Below are 18592 nucleotides of genomic sequence, written 5' to 3'. Positions count from 1 at the left end.
AAATGTTGTGATAACAAAGCAGCAAAACCAAGAAAGAACATTATTGGATTTGGTTGTCTGCAGCTAGGAATGTGGGGGAGAAATTTTATTTGGATCTCATTTTAATGTGAACCCACCAAATTCACACTTGTTCTCCATATAATTACTTTGATGTACCTTTCTACTTCCTCGCGTAACTCCTCCTTACTCCAGTGGGGCACCTTGATGTAGCCATATAAAAGCAGGTGTTCCTTTGTGGTTAGGTAACTAAATAAGACATTGTGTTGCATGCAGATTCCCATGTTTTTCCTGATTGTATCCTGGTCTGTTCTGATATCTTTACCATAAACAAATATAGTGCCAGATGAAGCAGGGAACAAGCCGGTCAGAATAGATCTAGAAATAGGGGAGATACGGAACAGTTGAGACAAATATCCAGCGTTTCATCCCACAAGTTATAAGAGCTAGAATAGTGTAGTCACTACACTCTGGGGTGGCCATGAGGCTGAGCTATGAATGAGGAAATCCCTTTAAACCTTCCCTCTGCCATGAACTCCCTAGGTAACCTTAGGAAAACCTGCCTCTTTCAGTTTCAGCCCTGCATCTGTAATATGGAGCTAATAATAACAACATGTCCTACGGGATTGTTATAAGGATTTCAACAAGACAATGTATGTAAAGCACAAGCGCTAAAGCAGAACTATCTTTGCAAACACTGCTAGATGATGAAATGTCACTGCAAAGGAAGTCACATCCTCACTCTGCCACGATCCTTTTAAGACCAGTTTACATGTACACTGTGAGTCAGGAGGATGGATGCCTGTCTCCCTTTGATCAGCACAATGCAAGCTATTATTGATGATTATCCATAGTTTTTCATTGACTTTGGTTTTCCTTTGATAATTAAAACATTTTGCAGTCTGCATCCCTCTCAAATTGATTATTTTTAAAAAATCAGAATTTAAATATTTCAGAATTGTCAATATGTTAAGCTATTGTGACAAAATTTCATTTCAGCTCTCGGTCATAATGCTCCACTTTGCTGACAGAAGGCAATCACAATACACTGATCAGTAACCTATAGTTCAGATCCTGAAATATATTTAAGTTGTTTGATCAGAGATATGCTTATGCAAAACTGGAGCTCCGCACTGAGATATCATGCACAGAACAGGATGTTCCTAGAGACTAGCAAAGCTGAAAAGCTGCTGGATTTACCCCAAAGGACTTTTGCACCCTGCAAATTCAGACGGTCTTAGTTTGATGGGAAATGACAGCCACTGAGTTAGTGTGGAGGATGACTAGTACAAGCTGTTGCTGCATGTCATTCTCCCGCTATGAGCATGAAAAGAAACACCAAGCCCAGCAGCAGCAGCACACAGTTCTACAATAATTCAACAAAATGGAAACCTTTAGCATCCACAAGTGTTACTGCTGATACTTCTGTTGGCCTAGGAGCAGAAAAGCCAGCAGAAAAATCAGTAAAAATAAGAAATATGCTTTCATTTGTGAAGGAAGGGGAGACAGAAACCTGCTGAGATAAATAAAGAACATTGAAAGTATATGGCATAAACTTCAAAAAAGCAGATCTCAAAGACAACAACTGATCTGGTCTTGAAACATAAAAAGATGTTACTGATTCTGGCATTTATCTTCACTAGCTACAAAGTGGTATTTCTTGCCGTTCGAAGCAATTCCTCTTCAAAGAGAACCTACATTGTGGTAGTTTTTCCAGCTCCATTGTGTCCAAGCAAAGAAGTTATGTTTCCTTCATAAAAGTTCAGGTTGAGATTCTGGACAGCCGCTTTGGATCCATAGACCTTTGTTATTCCATACAGAGAAACTCCCACTTTTAGGTCGGTCGGCTCAGGTTCAAGGTTAGAAGGCAGAGCACCTTGAACAACTATAAAACAACAAGAACGGAGAAACCTTTTACTCTGTGCTTCAGATGGTGGGAATTTGCATATGGAATACCTATATGGACAGCTATCAGTAAAACACAAAAAATGGTAAGTGTGCTAAGTGGCATGAAAATGTACCACACAGGCAGGTATGCTGGCGGAATGGCCTCTGGAGCTGGGAGTTCAAAATTGTGTTTCGTTTTAGGGAGAGGAAAGGGGCGTATGTTGTGGATATCTGCTACTGCCCAGGTTTGACATGTCAAAAGGAGAAATGGAAAACACAGCTGTTTGGGTGGATACTAAGACTTCTTTCTATGAAAATTAGATGTACATGACCGTACAGCCACAACTTTTTGTAACAAGCTATAATGCATCAACGTGGGTTTTAAAGAAACAGCAGATTTAGCAGCAAATTTAAGAGCAGTGAGTTGTGGTTGTCTTCCCCCACCAAAGAAATATATGGTCCAAGATGGGTAGTCTTTAAATAGGTGGAAGATTAATATGGAAATTATACTGTGTGTATACATCTAACGACAAACAATCCCTGGTTCACCTGCCTGTCAGTCATCACACACACGCCCTGCACAATCAGCTTGAGAGGGTAATTTTTGCTTTGGGATTTTACAATACAGAGTATCCAAATAACCTACCCATATTTAAGTTTGCAAAACATGACAGCATACATATTTCCAAATATAGTCAGGGTCAGGTGAGGAATCTTAATTGTGCTGCCTTGTGTCATGACCCTTGACTCTAGTGGTGCTCTGGAGAGGGAGTGGGAGGTTGTGGGGCAGCGTAGCCAGATTCAGGGCACAGAGCTGACTGCTGAAGATAGGGAGACCCTTGGGCCTGAGACGGTTGGACAGGAGCTCTCAGAGGAAAGCCCCTGACCCCCAGGGCTTGTAGGGCCAGAGCCTGGTCACTCATGAGCCTGAAGAGCCAGGTGCTTCCCATGCATCACTAGTCTGGGAGAGCACAGAAAGGAGACTATGAAACACCAAGGGAATGTCCATCTTCAGGCCAGAGGGCTGGCCCTTTAAGCTTCTAAGGTTTTCTACAAGGAGGTGGAACCTGGAGGAGGTAGTCTGCAGAGAGAGCCTTGAAAGGCTGCAGTTTGCTCTCAGCCTTTGTTGAGCAAGTTGCTCACTTGCAGCTGTTCATGGTCCAGCCTCACCACCTTCTCTGTGCATCAGGTCAACATGCAACAACATTAAACTTTACCCCTCATCTCAAGATAACTGCTCAGCTTTGAGTTCTGGCAAATATCTATGTTACATTTCAGTACAAGACTAATGGTTTGATTAAAGCGAGATCAGGCAAAGTGGCACCCTCCAGATATTGTTGGACTACAGCTCCCATCATCCTTGACCATGCTGGCAGAGCTGATGGGAGTTGTAGTCCAAAAACATCTCAAGCGCACCTTGTTGGGTGCCCTGGTTTAAAGTAAGCGAATCTATGAAATAAATATTCACCACATCTAAAAACTTGGAGTACGTACATATCTTTTCAGGGAATGCTGGCTCTTTTCTCAAGAAGAAATTGGTGAAAAGAAAGTTTTTCCTCTTCTCACTCCACAAGGGGAAATAGCCATAGCGCTCTGCCCAGTAAGAGGGAAGGAGTGGAAAATACCACGGGGCTGCAATACCATACTTGCCTGTTAAAAAAATGAGAGAAAGAGAGAGAGAGGCTGAGAAGTTGGGAAAAGTTACTCTATAGCATGTGACGCTCTGAATTAGGTTTACATGGTCTATAAGACTGCAAGCCCAAAGAATGTGGTAGTGTGAGTTCAATGTGATTTCATCATTTCCCCAGAGTATATTGCCCTTGTGTGCTGTGCAACCTCTGATCAAGTGAATGTGTTGTTTTCTTCCCTAATTTCCCAGGATTATGTTAGTATCCTGAGGGTACCCAGACCACATGGCCACAGGGCTCTACAAGGACCGTGGCTGTTTGCTGCTGCCCAGCGAGGGACTTGCCTGCTGCTGAGGGCCTGAAGGGCCTCGCCTGCCTCCTTCCATCTGGGCACAGAGGGCTCCGTTTTTGTTTTTTAAATTGCTTTTTTTATCTATGTCATTTTAAATTGTAACTGATATTAATGCTGTATTCTCAGTTTTAGATTTTATGATTTATGTGGAAGTTGTTTTCTATTTTGTTGTGTACTTTTTGATGTGTTTTATTTATTGCTTATGACTTTTGTTACGTTGGTTATTATGTAAATCTTGTCATGCTGTAAGCCGCCTTGAGCATGGTTTTAACTATGGAAAGGCGGCGAACAAATAAAATGATGATAATGATGCCACTATGCTGTCAAAATAATTACATTAAAACACACAGATACATTCCTGAATTCATCTGCCTCTAGAAATAGAGTGGGAGAGCAAAACATAATTTACATATGGTTACCATTCTGGTTATGACATTTGTAAGTACTTTGTATGGCCATTTGTCATGCAAATACATCCTTCTGCACAGTCCCTAGAAGCAAAGAATGGTAGCAGTGCAATCATATAGGGCACATGTCATTTGTTAAGCACTTGCAAATGTGCAAGGGAAAGGATGCCCTCATTAGGAATTATTATTATTATTGTTATTATTATTATTATTATTATTAACAACAACAACAACACCCCACATATCTGGCTGGGTTGCCCCAACCAAAGAATGTCTTTGGTGGCTTCTCTGTGGTTAACAACACAGTGGGCTGCAGTCCACAATCTGTCCCATCTAACACAAACTTAATAGACAAATAATGCCCTTATGAGCACCCTAGTAATTGTGTGTGTGTGTGTGTGTATGAGTGTGTGTGTGAAAATTCTTGCATGTACTACTTACCTGGAAAAACATTCCTAATGTACCAGCCCAGAATGAAATAAATAAAAGAATCTATCAGAATTAACCAGCACATCCAGCCAAAATTAGTCTCATCTCCGGACATAGGTGATTTATACATATTATCCCACTGCAGGCCTACAAAAGAGAAAAGATAAGATAGAGACAATTTCTACATTAGCCAATGAAACAGACTGCACCAGGGCTACCCAGAGAAGTCTCCACATAAGAAGAACCCTTACCAATGCCCTGTTCTTCATAGCGGGCAATGTACTGGCTTGCATAGCTGAACGCAGTTGGAGACAGCAGGCTCTGGAAAAAGCAGGGGAGAAACAAACACACAAAAACCCTACTGAAATATTTGCATACAATATCCAGGTAAACATATGAAGACGATGCAGATTTCAGAGACATATAAAATGTAAGTATAGATATAAAATTATACCCCATGATTCAGCTGAAAATGAAAGTATTTTTTTAAAACAAAAGAAGGGAGAAAGTGGGGAGATGAGAAAGAAGGCATTCCTGAGAGAATGAGCACAAAGAAGCCTTGGGAATCATTCTTATTATCACCGTAGACTCTTCTTCCTACAAGGAGAGTAAGGCAACATCCATGCAGTTCACCCTATAAACTGGCTCACACACACACACACACACAATGAGAGAGAGAGAGAGAGAGAGAGAGAGAGAGAGTTAGTTCTAGGGACCACTGACTGAGCATCATGACATCAGTGTGCTTTTTTGAATCCAGCATTGCACATCCAAACCAAATATTCTTGACATTTTGCCAATTCTCATCTATTTTACCCTGTATTGGATAAGAGGAGACATAGAAGTGTTAACTAGGGCCGACATTTTGGCACCTGAGGCAGACCCCAAAATGGCGCCCCCCCTTCCCACCAGGGAAGTAGAGATGAAGGAAGATCTATGTCAGGGATAAGAAGGAAGGAAGATCAGCATTGGAATCTGCTGGCCCTGTGAACCCTGCGGCCTGAAGCAATTGGGCCTAATATTACACCACTGCTATTGTGTGGTTGAGAGATGTATGTATTTAAGTTGACCCCCCCCCATAAATTCTTTGGTAAATGACCCTTCCCCCAGCCTTCAGATGTCTTGAACTACAATTCCCACCAGCCCCACCTAGCACTGCCCTGCTGGAGTGGATGGGAGTTGCAGTCCAAAACTTCTGTGGGCTCCAGGTTGACTAAGGCTGCCCCAGCACCTTCACGCATCTTAACACAGCTGAGAGGTTTACCAGCAGGCTCTTCACGGAAAAGCTCACGTGATTCTCAACGACAAGCAGGACGATGAATGGGAAAAAGGTCAGGATGTAGATGAGACAGCCCACCAAGGCAGCAATGTTGGTGTTGTTGAAGAAGACGCTGATGAGGTAGCACATGGCGATGATGGAGAAGCTGTAGTCCAGGAGGTACAGGAACAGTATCACAACGTTTATATTGGAAAGGACTTTCCCAACTTTGAGCATAACAATGAGAAACGTGGTAGTAATTAGGAGAAAGGTGGCACACTCAATGAACCAGGCGATGAAGTGACTGCTGGAATTGACACCCATCATCTTCATATACTATGGAGGGAGAAATAATAAAAGGATAGCCACTTAATTGAATTCAAACATGTATATTAGTTATTACTATTATTTATTATGAAAACAAATTTAGAAGCCAGTTTCAAAGAGGTGCACAGGGTAAAAACAGACTAAAACGCAGAAACGCAAGCTCAAAGAAAAATAAAATCAATTTAGCCAACTCAATTTAGCCAACTCAATTTAGCCAACAATTTTTAAAGCAATTTAAATTTAAAGCAATTTTTAAAGCAATAAAACCATTTAGACAAACACCAAAGTATTAAGTACTGTCGTCTTCTAAAACAGGTAAAGGACCCCTGACAGTTAAGTCCAGTCATGAACGACTCTGGGGTTGCAGTGCTCATCTCACTTTATTGGCCGAGGGAAAATGCCGTTTATCTTCCTGCTGGAGCGGTACCTATTTATCTACTTGAACTTTGACATGCTTTCAAACTGCTAGGTTGGCAGGAGCTGGGACTGAGCAATGGGAGCTCACCCAGGTAAAAAAGGTAAAGGACCCCTGGACGGTTAAGTCCAGTCAAAGGCAACTATGGGGTTGTAGCGCTCATCTTGCTTTCAGGCTGAGAGAGCCGGTGTTTGTCCACAGACAGTTTTCCAGGTCATGTGGCCAGCATGACTAAACCACTACTGGTGCACGGAGGACCGTGATGAGTGCCACAGCACATGGAAACGCCATTTACCTTCCCGTCACAGTGGTACCTATTTATCTTCTTGCACCAGTGTGCTTTCAAACTGCTAGGTTGGCAGGAGCTGGGACTGAGAAATGGGAGCTCACCTCATCGCAGGGATTTGAACCGCCGACCTTCCGATCGGCAAGCCCAAGAGGCTCAGTGGTTTAGACCACAGTGCCACCCAGATATTCTAATTATGTACTGTAGGCATAGTAAGATGGCCATTGACTCTTCTTTTAAAATAGAAGGGGTGACTGCTGATCTGTAGCATTAATTTCAGTTTTACAGTCTCTGAGAGGGACATGTCAGTCCTTACCAGGAATGCCCAAATTGTGCCCCACTAAGCTGAATGTGCACACCCTAATGAATTGTGAGAAATCAGATGCTTGAGGCCACTGTTACCTCTCCAGTTCGTATTTCTGCAAACTCTGACTAACAGCAAAGTAGGTGTTTGTTTTGTGTGTGTGTGTGTGTGTGTGTGTGTGTTTAAAATTGGGTGTTGTAGAGGTTGCCTTTCAAGGCCAGTGGGCTATGTGTGCATTGATAGGTTTACAAGTGGCAATGGCCCAACCTATCAAGTGTGCTCCCAGTAGGGACTATTGACTGGTGCCAGGTCAGCAATAGCTCTGCCAGCTTCTTCCAACAAGTGTTGTTTCCTGCACCAAAATCTTTAACGTATTATGATCAAAAAGTTGGAATCTCTAACTGGCTAAGCTATGAAAAAAAATGAAATAAATAAACTAACACCATAGTGGAGTTCAAACGGAGTGGCACTTACGATACCTCCCAAATAGATAAGTTTCTCAAAAATACCAGCTATTCTAATATTTTAAATTGCCAATCTGCTGAACAAATCATGTACCCCACCCTAAAATTCACTCTATTTAACATTTCCAGGCTGTTCCTTTGGAGTGAACATTTATAACTCAAGGATTAGGAGGTAGACTTCCTTGTACGATATCCTTGAATGCTACTGGTGCATGTGTGAAATATTTTGCTCCATTTACCCCAAATATTTTGCCTGGTTATTTTTTTAACTCAGCATAAACAAGAATGTGTGGACCACTTCTTATGTTACATTGTTGAGCCGCTTTAACACAGCTTCTTCCCTGGCAGAAACGTAATACCAGAGGTGTGAGAAGATCACACTATACCTCCTCCTCATGCCTGCATTACCACATTTTGCAAGAGAGAGTTATTCTGGCATGGCCAAGACTCTCTGAAGCTAACCTCCGACACAACTACTCTGCCCTTTCCCTACAAATACTTTAAGGATTAGATACACAGATATAACTCTACAAAAGTTAAGACTCTCCACACTTGCTGCTCATCTAATATTACACAAATGACATCAGAGCTGTTTCACAGTGGAACAATCTCCCTCAGAAGGTGGTGCCCTCTGCCTCATGCGAGGTTTTTAAGCAGAGGTTGGAGGCCATCTGTCATGGATGCTTTAGCTGAGATTCCTGCATTGCAGGGGGTTCAGATCGTATAAATCTTTCGCCTTTTACAAAAACAATAATTTTCTTTGTTTAACCTGTGGAATCGATTGAATCGCTAATGAAAGTGCTAAAAGTCCCACTGAGTGTTAGGACAGCACACAGGACCATTTTTAGCAGAAATAGCCTCATATTTTAAATAAGTGTACACTAAATTGAGAGTAGTTGGGCTAAGGCAATAATTGATTCTGTGGAAGTGGATGCTGTACTTCATTGACTACCAAGACAAAGAATTACAAAGCCCTTTTGCTCCTCTGGTGGAAGTTCAGTTTGAAAACTAAATCAGGTTAAGAAGGGGAAAGATTTTCACATTGATCGCTATGTTGTCTCACAGGAAATCTAATCTTGCCTCACTTGAGATAATAACACAAAAAACACCATGGTATGTAAGAGGTCAGGGAAGTAGAATCATGTCAGAAGAACCAATTATGAAAGAAATAATTTCTTAACAACTCGCTGATGTATCTAAACAAAATAGCGAACAGCTTCTAATCACTGATCTTACTAATGACCTTTCTTCTATAATCTATGGCTTTCTTTTAGAGGCCCATAATCCAAAGAACCCCTTTGCTGTGTGCAAAAGTTTTTAAGAGCTCAGGAAGCTGCCTTACGAAAGGTCAGACCGTTCGCACATCGAGTTAAGCATGGTTGACATTGATTGGCAGGGGGTCTCCAGAGTTTCAGACAGGAGTCTTTCCCAGTCAGGACTGGAAATGCCAGGGATCAGAGGGGCTCAGAGTGTGACCTGTGTGGCAGTACTGGGCGCAAAACGTCTGGGGTGCCAAAGCAGGGTCTGCCACCAGCAGGGTCTGCCACTGCACGGCGAGAGATGTGGGGAGAGGGGTGCCAGATTTTGGCGGTGCACAGGGTGCCACTGAAACCTGAGGTGCCAAGGTCCGTCACTGCAGGGATCGATCCTGAGACCTTCAGCATGCAAAGCAGGTGCTCTTCCATTGAGCAACAGACCCTACCCACCTACATCCCACAGTTTTCCTCTTGATGTTTGTTCCCAATGGAACTTTTCCAGACAAATATTCCCTGTTGGGAGTGCCAGGAAAGTGAGAATTATACTCCTGCACATATTTTGTCACACTGCACATTGATGAAATGGGGGGGGGCTAATAATGTGCATGATGCATAACTTGCACGCAGGACACATGGTTTTGACAGGGAAATCTTCAAGTGCAGGTAACGAGAGAGCTGGACCATAAAGAAGGCTGATTGCTGAAGAATTGATGCTTTTGAATTATGGTGCTGGAGGAGACTCTTGAGAGTCCCATGGACTGCAAGAAGATCAAACCTCTCCATTCTGAAGGAAATCAGCCCTGAGTGCTCACTGGAAGGACAGATCCTGAAGCTGAGACTCCAATACTTTGGCCACCTCGTGAGAAGAGAAGACTCCCTGGAAAAGACCCTGATGTTGGGAAAGATTGAGGCACAAGGACAGAGGACGAGATGGTTGGACAGTGTTCTCGAAGCTACAAACATGAGTCTGACCAAACTGCAGGAGGCAGTGGAAGACAGGCGTGCCTGGCATGCTCTGGTCCAGGGGGTCACAAAGAGTCGGACACAACTAAACGACTAAACAGCCTTAAGAATGGACTGCTGAAACGTGCACTGAAAGCTGTTTTGGAAGCTGCAGTTAGTGCTGAATGAGGTAGCTGAGCTCTTATTGGGGACTGCCTATTGCCAACAATTTACACCAATCTTGACAGAACAACACTGGGTGTCTATATGCCAACAAGCCCATTTCAGGGTGCTTGCATTGACTTATAAAGCCCTACATAACTTAGAGAGAGTGCCTCCTCCCACATAGATCTGCCCGGCTGTTGAGATCTACCAAGGAGGTTTGTCATGGTGGGCCCCAGTTTTGGAGCACCTCCCCTCTGTGCTACAGCTCCTGCTCACCCTTCTGATGTTGCCTATTTGCCTAGGCCTTTGCTGGACACCAGTGCCTGGATTCCTGTCATTTATTATTTGTCAAGTTGTCATTTATCTGTTTTAATTGTATCCTACCCTAGAATTGCGTTGTGGTGAAAGAAGGGTAAGAAATATTTCAAAGAACAAAGAATGTTAAATATGCATAATTAGGAGTAGGAACAGAAGGATCTGCTTCTGCTTTCTTGGTTTCTCATTTTTCCAATCTTAAATTGAGTTCTCCACATTTTGCATCAATTTATAAATGAAATTGTAAAAATCTATCAACATTCGAATGCAAACTCATTTTATATGCAGTTTTGAATAATGTACACAATTTTGCAAGCAATGTCCCCCAATGCAAGGAGTTTTCACTAATATATTCATTTTTATGGATACTTTTCCTGAATATATGCATATTTTCAAACATTAGTTGAAGAACTGCACCGCAAAATGTAGATGTGCTTCAGTTCACATGCTGTTTCAGAAAGTGCAAATTCAATAGCTTTAGCTTTCGCTGGAAAAAGGAACTGAATTTCTCCTGCATCCCTACATAGGAGTGATAAACAACATAGGAGCACCACAAATAAGACTGGAATGTCTTCAAGATCAACTGCTAGGCCCCTCTACACTCTTGGAGAACTAACTCTGTTAGCTTTTAAAGGTGCAAGTCTTGTTGGTAGTCTATCTCTCATTCTGAAAAATGAACTCTCAGACCTGCATTCTCAGGTCTTATCCAGGAGCAATTTCCACTGAATTTGCTTGTATGAATTGTTTTGGAGAGGAGCTCAGGGCATAGCTTTCATAAGTGGTTTCTCTGTCAGTCTCTGTGAATAAGTTAACAGGGAACCCTATAGACTGGATTCCTTCCACCCAGGTACTCAGACTGTCAGATACAGCCGCAGGGTGTGGTGAATACTCAAAACTTCAGACTACCTCATAAAGCCTCAGGTCTTTTTCTTCAACGAGTTTCTTCACAAAGGCTGCAATGTAAAGTATCCAAGCAGCCATCAACATGAATGGAAGGGAGTAAGTCACACTGGTTAGGAACCTGTAAAAAGAAAAGCAATTATTTAGCTGCAAAGGCAAAGTATGTTGGATTAGGGAGGGATAACTAACATGACTTTCAACATAAAAGCCTTTGTTTTTTCTCTGAAACTTGGACTATAGTTAAAAAACATTTGGCTCATTCTAGGAACTGGTAACTACATTCAATGAAAGAATTTTTGCTTTTACTATAGCTACTGGATTGTGGCTCTCAGAGTCCCTACATTGAGCCATGTTTTGCGTCCCACCCTTCCTAGACTGATACTTAATATTCCTCTGCATAAACCTATGTAGGGATAAAGGTATAAGGGCTCTTATACCTTTGCAAAACTCTATGAAGTTAGAGACTGGAAGTAGTTTCAATTTTCTGCCTCAAAACAAAGCATACTATGTTTTGCCATGTTTTGCAGAAATATCACTTGCCGTTGTGATCTTCTCAGGAGATGAATATGAAAGCAGCAATAACATCTGTGCCAGACAAGTCCTGTCCTAGTCATGTTCACTCAGACTTATATCCTACTGTATTCAACATGGCTTATTCCCTGGCAATTTCCTGTGCATACAGGACTGCAAACTTAGATTTACTTCTAAGTAAACATGCATAGGTTTAATTTGTAAACTGAATCATATTTACGTGGAACTAAGTCCCACTGAAAATGATTATTTTTGCAATCATTTATTGACAGAGCATACATAGTATGAATTTGGAATGGATCCACTTGCATTCTGAGTTTACTTACACAAAACACTTGGATCAAAGACAATTTACCATTAGCAATGCCTAAAACAGTGATAGTGTGAAATCAAACCTTACCATGGCTATCGTTAAATAATTTAAAAAGGGGAGATTCCTATCTGAGAAGTAAAAATTACTTAATTCTTAAAGTTAAGATACAGGCAACCAGATGTTGCAGGATTCCACTACAATGGGTGGGTGGGTGAGGGTAGGGAGGGAGGTGGGTAGAGGTTGGCATAAAAGAAAAGGAACATAGTTTTTCAGGGTTTTACATATTGTTAAGGCAGCCTATGAGGGGATAAATGAAGCTTGGGTACATTCAGATGTCACACTATCCATGAGTTGGATCAAAGCACAGACAGACATTATATCCAAACTATCAAACTGTGATTTGAATGAGCCATCCAAATCAGGATTGCTGTTTGGTTTGGAGATCTTACTTGATCCCTTTGCCAGTTGTCACATTATGGTGGTTTTATCTGACCAGGAAGTGTTTTAGCAAAGAAGCCTGATACAACTGGTGAGGTTGTGAGTGACCATATTTATGTCCCATTATAATGTTTATTTATTTATAAAAATATTTATATAACACTATATCATAATACCATATCTATGTACCATTAAAAAACCCTCATAAAAATGTATACTCAGAGATCATCTACTATTGAGGAAAGATGTTTTCCTTATTGTCTGCATCAACTTGGTGGCACAGAACAGTTTTCAGCAGGTTTTTGAAGGTTAAAACAGAAAGCACCTCCCAAATCTCTGTTGCATAACATTCCACTGGGCTGATGATACCAAAGACTCAATTTATTGTTGCCAATGATGTGCCTGCAGATGATCTCAGTGACTGAGCTAGGAGATAACAGTTCAGGCAGTCCCTCGGGTACCTGGACCTAAGTTGTTGAGGGCTTTGTAAATTGGTGCAAGGTCCTTGAAGGTGGCCCAGTAGTAGGTGGGAAGCCTGTGCAGATGTTTTAACAGTGGTGTCACATGTTGGTGGCTTTGTGCCCCCACCCAGGAGCCCCATTCTGCACCAGGTGGAGCTTCCAAGGGCAGCCCCACAGAGAGCATACTGCTATAAACGCTCTACCATTTATTAAGCACTCTGCTTATTGTGGTTTAGTCAGCAGACTTACATGTCTTTGTTGTAGCAGGGGTAAGGGGTAGCCTGAACTTGTACTGCGATTTCTTCTGCGGTTTTCCCGGTCTGCAATTCAATGATTGCTCTGTCAATGCTATCCTGGATGTAGATAAATGCTCGGCTGTAGATCTGACTTTGCGAGGCTGAGTTATGTGGACCCACCGTCCAGATTTTCTCTCGTATTCTTCTGGTTGTTTGGGAAATCTTGCTGCTCATTCGGATGGTGTAGTTGACTAGCGGTGGAAGGGAAAGGCTGCCAGGAATTTCTCTCTCCTCCCTCTTTCTGTCTGAGAATGGCTTGAAAATGATACCTTTTAAAAGAGAACGAGAGAGAAATGCATTTCACTGCAGCAGGGCTAAGGGGGGTTCGTGTCAGTAGGTTCCTTACTGGGGTGGGGGCCATCAGCAAGTTGACCCTTGACACTAGCCTTGAACTCTGGGATGCAAACACAGAGGCCTATAGACAGGGATCAGAAGTTGTGTCTGCTGTTGGTCCTCCTCACCAAGTTTGGTCCTCCCCACCAAAATGTCCTCCTCAAATTACACGTCTACTTGCCTCTGAAGTAAACACACATTTACTTTTCTCTCCCCAGCCCTGCAACCATGCTTCAGACAAACTGGTCACCTTTTATTTTGTTTTTCAGATATCTTGCAAGTTCCTTAATTAAACATTTGTTCAGTAACCACTAAAGAAGAAAACCCAGTAATTTGGAATCGAACTCATGCATTGCTTCATTTTAATAGGGAAACATCCACAACATTTCCCAGGGTCCCTGTATCACATGCATCACCATACAGACATTCTGGAAATAAGTAAACTAATCTGTCAGCCATTAAAACCAAACCAATCCTGTTAAATATGTTTCTCAGTTCCTTATCACCTTGTTTCTATATGTGCTACAAGACAAAAGAAAGAACTCCAACTGAAGAGAGAGAAAATGTTTTGTCATATAGAAAATTGATAATGGAATTTGGAGATTACATTTAATGAAAGAATTGATGCAACAGATTTGTGTAGTCATAAGTAATTCTTGTACCTCGATAGTTTCATTTCATTTCTTATGGTAATAATGATCCCTTAATACTCAACACAACATTATTCAACACAACATAAATTGTTCTGGCATGATCTTATCAGTATGTAATACATCAGTATTATCTATCTCTTTTTATCTGGTAAATGCCACTAATGTATCAGATGCTATATTGATTCTGTAGTTCTTAATTGACAATGCTAACTTCTTTTGTTTTCTGCGTTCAACTTCAACTGTTTTGCTTTGTTTAACTTGTAACACTACAAAATTATCAAAGAATAAATAGCTAAGAAATAAAAAGCAGTTACTGCAAACTTTAAAAATTGCTCTAGTCTAGGGAAAGGTGGGTGAATTGGCAGAAGAGGCTTCCCCTGGGTTTGATGCTCAAAAGAAGTCTGTGCATTTGCCAAAAACAGGTTGAGTACAATTGCCTGGCCTTCTCACTGTTCCAGCTGTGTACACCCTTTATTTTGCTTGTGATCTTAAGCATGCTTTAATAAAATGAGCAGGCATTAATATAATGTCTATTGCTATTATTCTCAATTTGCAAAGCAGAGTATCTTAAGGATGTTAAGTTAGTATACAATAAAAACACAGGTATATCATCAGATTTGGGGACAGCAGAATTGAGAATTGATATGGCACTGCTGCCCATGTGCCCATTGGAGGGAAAAGGTGGGAAGAGAAATAAACTAAAAATTGAAGTGAGCTATACAACCGATTCACACCTGGCCACTGCAATCCCTGCTGATTCTCGCAACAGACCTTGCTTACAGATAACCTCAGTGCATTACGCACTTTCTTCCTAGGCTGCTTGTTCGTTTTAAAAGTTATTCCTGAATGATGCTGGAACACATGCAACTGGGGATCAGCTTTGATTTGTCAAGTAATGTATTTCAAAACACCGATGTAACAGACCAGAATGAATCATCTCAGCCCAAAGATCCACATTTTAACACCTCATCTTGAATTTTGGTTGAAAACTATTTCATTTCAGTAAAGAAATCTAAATTCAGATGACAATACTCACTTGCAAGAAGTTCATTCTTCAAAAAGAAATCTTTTGCCACCATTTCCAGCTCCTCTACAGTCTTGAATGGACGGATACGATCAAACAACACACATGAGGAGATATTTACTGAAAGTCCTGCTAAGACGCTAAGCTGGTTTATGATGTCAGCATTATTCTGTAGTTCCCAACGTATATCATCTGGGGGTGGGGTGGGGAAATGAAGCAAGAGAACCATAATCAGTGGTGGACTTTGAGCTCTCAAATTTCAGCAGCGCCCTGTGCGAGACAAAAATCCCCCCCCCAGCCTCTCACAATGTATTCTACAGCATTGTTTTGGCAAGCCCTGCAGGATGGCACCCAGGATGAGCACACCAGTTGCACCAACCTAAAACCACCTCTGCCATAATCTATTCTCCTGTGGAAGACACAAGTAAACCTAAAAATTAGCAGAAGTTACTTTTAGTAGTTTCTGTTCACAGATTCATAAAGCTGAAAAAGATCTAATGATTGCCTAGTTCTCTCTGAAAGGGGTAAACTTGTATCTGGCCTAGACCACTTTAGACTATAGATGAGGGCTGAATGACCAAATACTCTTCCATACAAAAAGCAAATCCCTTCACAAATAAAACCACACATTAGGGTTCTTCCCATTTTGGGTGTCTCCAGACAGTTAATATTGTGTGGAAGTGAAGGGATTCAAGTGCATACCAGAACTTTAGATTTGCATGATTAAAGTGGGTTACAGGGCTCTGTTACCCCTGAGCAACAATCCCACTTCACACAAGAACCTGATGTTTTGCAGTTTGGGAAGCAACAGGGAAGCGTGGGGTGTTTTGTCCACCCCACAAAATGTAGTCGCTTTCAGTGGGTACTGTGTCAACTAGTATGCGGCCCAAAAAATAGGTGTCTCCACAGGGTACTGCAAGTAATACACACTTATGTTTTCCTATAGAAACCAGCGGCAACCACCCACTTATGTGCTACAAGTAAAGGTGTATAATCAGGAACATCTCTAGTACTGTTAGCATGCATGGCTTTGTGCAACAACTTACCCAGCTCATCAATTTGGTTTAGAAGGTCATCAGCATCTAGTTTCACCATGAGTTTGATGAACACTTGCACAAAGGGATTCTGCAGTGCATTCTACAAAATAATGGAATGAGAGCTTGCTTAAACAAAGTATATTCAACCACTTTTCAAAATTAGAACCACAGTTGTCAAAAGGAGGAAATGAGTCCCCTGTGAAGAAGGTATGGTCAGTTCCCAGAGAAGACACAAGCTTTTCCTCTTTCAGTGGCTGGTTTCTTGTGTCATGTAGGCCAGGCCCAGGAACTGAACCTCAAGCTTTCCATTTGTAGAAGAAACAGGGCTGGACTGGAACCAAGCCATGGAACACACCAGGATTAGCACAATTTTGCCATGATAATTATATACCAAGGCTGAGCATGTAGTGGGTTTTAGCAAACTGTTCCCCAATATCCAAAGATGACTGTCAAACCCAAAACTCCCTATATCTACATTTCTGGCATGCCCTTCCCTTCACTCCTATTAATCTGCCCATCCCAAAACTATGCATCCAGTTTCTGTATGTCATGTAACTGTTGCTAACTCAGTTTAAAGGAAGGGAGGAATACTTCTGAACTTATGTGCCTCACATTGTCTGAATGATGGCCTGTTTTTGTTAATCAAAGTTCTCCAGGTGAGCTTATCAGTCTTCCTAGTTTCATTCAAAACAATATAGAGGAGGGTGAGGTAATCCATATGGGAGAAAAGAGTCACAGTGGAAGAAATATGTAACACTACAGCTCAATCCTCTTTTTTTAATCTTTTTTTTAAACTGTAAATCTAAACTTGGTCTGAGTACTAAGCAAATTTGGCCTCAGAGTAATGGCAAAAATTATCCTTCTGCAAGAGATCAGTTTTATTAATAGCTAGGGATGTCGGAGAGTTTTGCTATGGGCAGATGCAGATATGGAAAGTTCTTGTTCCCAATATTCAGGGATGGAATTCCTTGAAGTGAATGCAACCCACATTCACATTGGCATCTATTTTATTTTTTTCAGTACGCAGGTTTGACATAATTAATGTAATTTTTTAACATGTCACTTCACCTGATGTTCCACAATGCTGTTATCATGAAGCTCAATAAATGTTTAGAACCCTGTGGGGAGATGGTGAATTCATGGGCCATTACCTGCTTTATTTACTTTGAAAGAGAATTAACAGGAAAGTGGGGCTGATGGAGGCACTGCCAAGGTGTAAGAAAGTCACCGATGTACACAGGTGTTCATAGAATCATAGAATCATAGAGTTGGAAGAGACCACAAGGGCCATCGAGTCCAACCCCCTGCCAAGCAGGAAACACCATCAGAGCACTCCTGACATATGGTTGTCAAGCCTCTGCTTAAAGACCTCCAAAGAAGGAGACTCCACCACACTCCTTGGCAGCAAATTCCACTGTCGAACAGCTCTTACTGTCAGGAAGTTCTTCCTAATGTTTAGGTGGAATCTTCTTTCTTGTAGTTTGGATCCATTGCTCCGTGTCCGCTTCTCTGGAGCAGCAGAAAACAACCTTTCTCTGTTGCTTTTCTTTTTTTATTTCTGAAGTGCTGTTTGTTGCCTAAGGCAGCCCATATGCACTAAGACTGCAAACCTGAGAAGTAAATCCCATTGAATTCAGTGAGGCTTACTCTCAGGTAAATAGAGTTAGGGATTCAGCCTTGATCTGCTTCATATTGTAAATTTTAGAAGTCAATGGAATGCAAAATTGTTTTTTTTCCCATATGTAAATAAGTGATCTCTCTTATTACCTGCGGATTTTATATTTCTTCCTCTGTTAAAGTCCTAGCCTCTTTGTCAAAGTGGGGAGAACCATCTGGATTTTTGACCACTATAAAAATGCCCTTAAAAGTAAACTTCAATTAGGTTTCTGGCTACATCACAAACTCAATAGCAGTAGCTCCTCGCTGCCCTCCACAGTCAAAGGGGAGGTTCAGGCAGGGGATAGTCGGGATTTTTGAGGCAAAAAAACTTGGCAACGTTCCCCAGTGGAGTCGAGGGGGCTCCCTGCATCCTGCTGTGCCGCTCAAGCCCATGTCTGCCAACTTGAAAGGCAGAGCGGGTGCGACCCGGGAGTGTGTCCTTGCCATGGAGGAGCCTCCATCTCTGGCATGATTTGTAGTTGGTTCTTCCACAATTCGGTTAATTGGCATTAATC

The 18592-nt window shown here is 41.7% G+C and overlaps 1 protein-coding gene across 1 annotated transcript in view; it reads right to left on the bottom strand.

Moving 5' to 3' along the window:
• ABCA12 (ATP binding cassette subfamily A member 12) overlaps window positions 1-18592 on the bottom strand; it is a 103409-nt gene that overhangs the window by 43758 nt on the left and 41059 nt on the right. Inside the window, exons 20-29 of the mRNA XM_053377235.1 lie at window positions 16428-16518; window positions 15394-15573; window positions 13325-13640; window positions 11339-11453; window positions 5965-6294; window positions 4952-5021; window positions 4713-4847; window positions 3379-3534; window positions 1696-1882; window positions 157-375 (exon numbers count right to left, since the gene is read on the bottom strand). Coding sequence (XP_053233210.1) covers window positions 157-375; window positions 1696-1882; window positions 3379-3534; window positions 4713-4847; window positions 4952-5021; window positions 5965-6294; window positions 11339-11453; window positions 13325-13640; window positions 15394-15573; window positions 16428-16518 — 1799 coding nt within the window. The remainder of the gene's footprint in view (window positions 1-156; window positions 376-1695; window positions 1883-3378; window positions 3535-4712; window positions 4848-4951; window positions 5022-5964; window positions 6295-11338; window positions 11454-13324; window positions 13641-15393; window positions 15574-16427; window positions 16519-18592) is intronic.

The sequence above is a fragment of the Podarcis raffonei genome, chromosome 1 (assembly GCF_027172205.1).
Source record: "Podarcis raffonei isolate rPodRaf1 chromosome 1, rPodRaf1.pri, whole genome shotgun sequence".
NCBI classification, from domain to species: Eukaryota; Metazoa; Chordata; class Lepidosauria; order Squamata; family Lacertidae; genus Podarcis; species Podarcis raffonei.
This window is presented reverse-complemented; position numbering and strand designations above follow the sequence as displayed.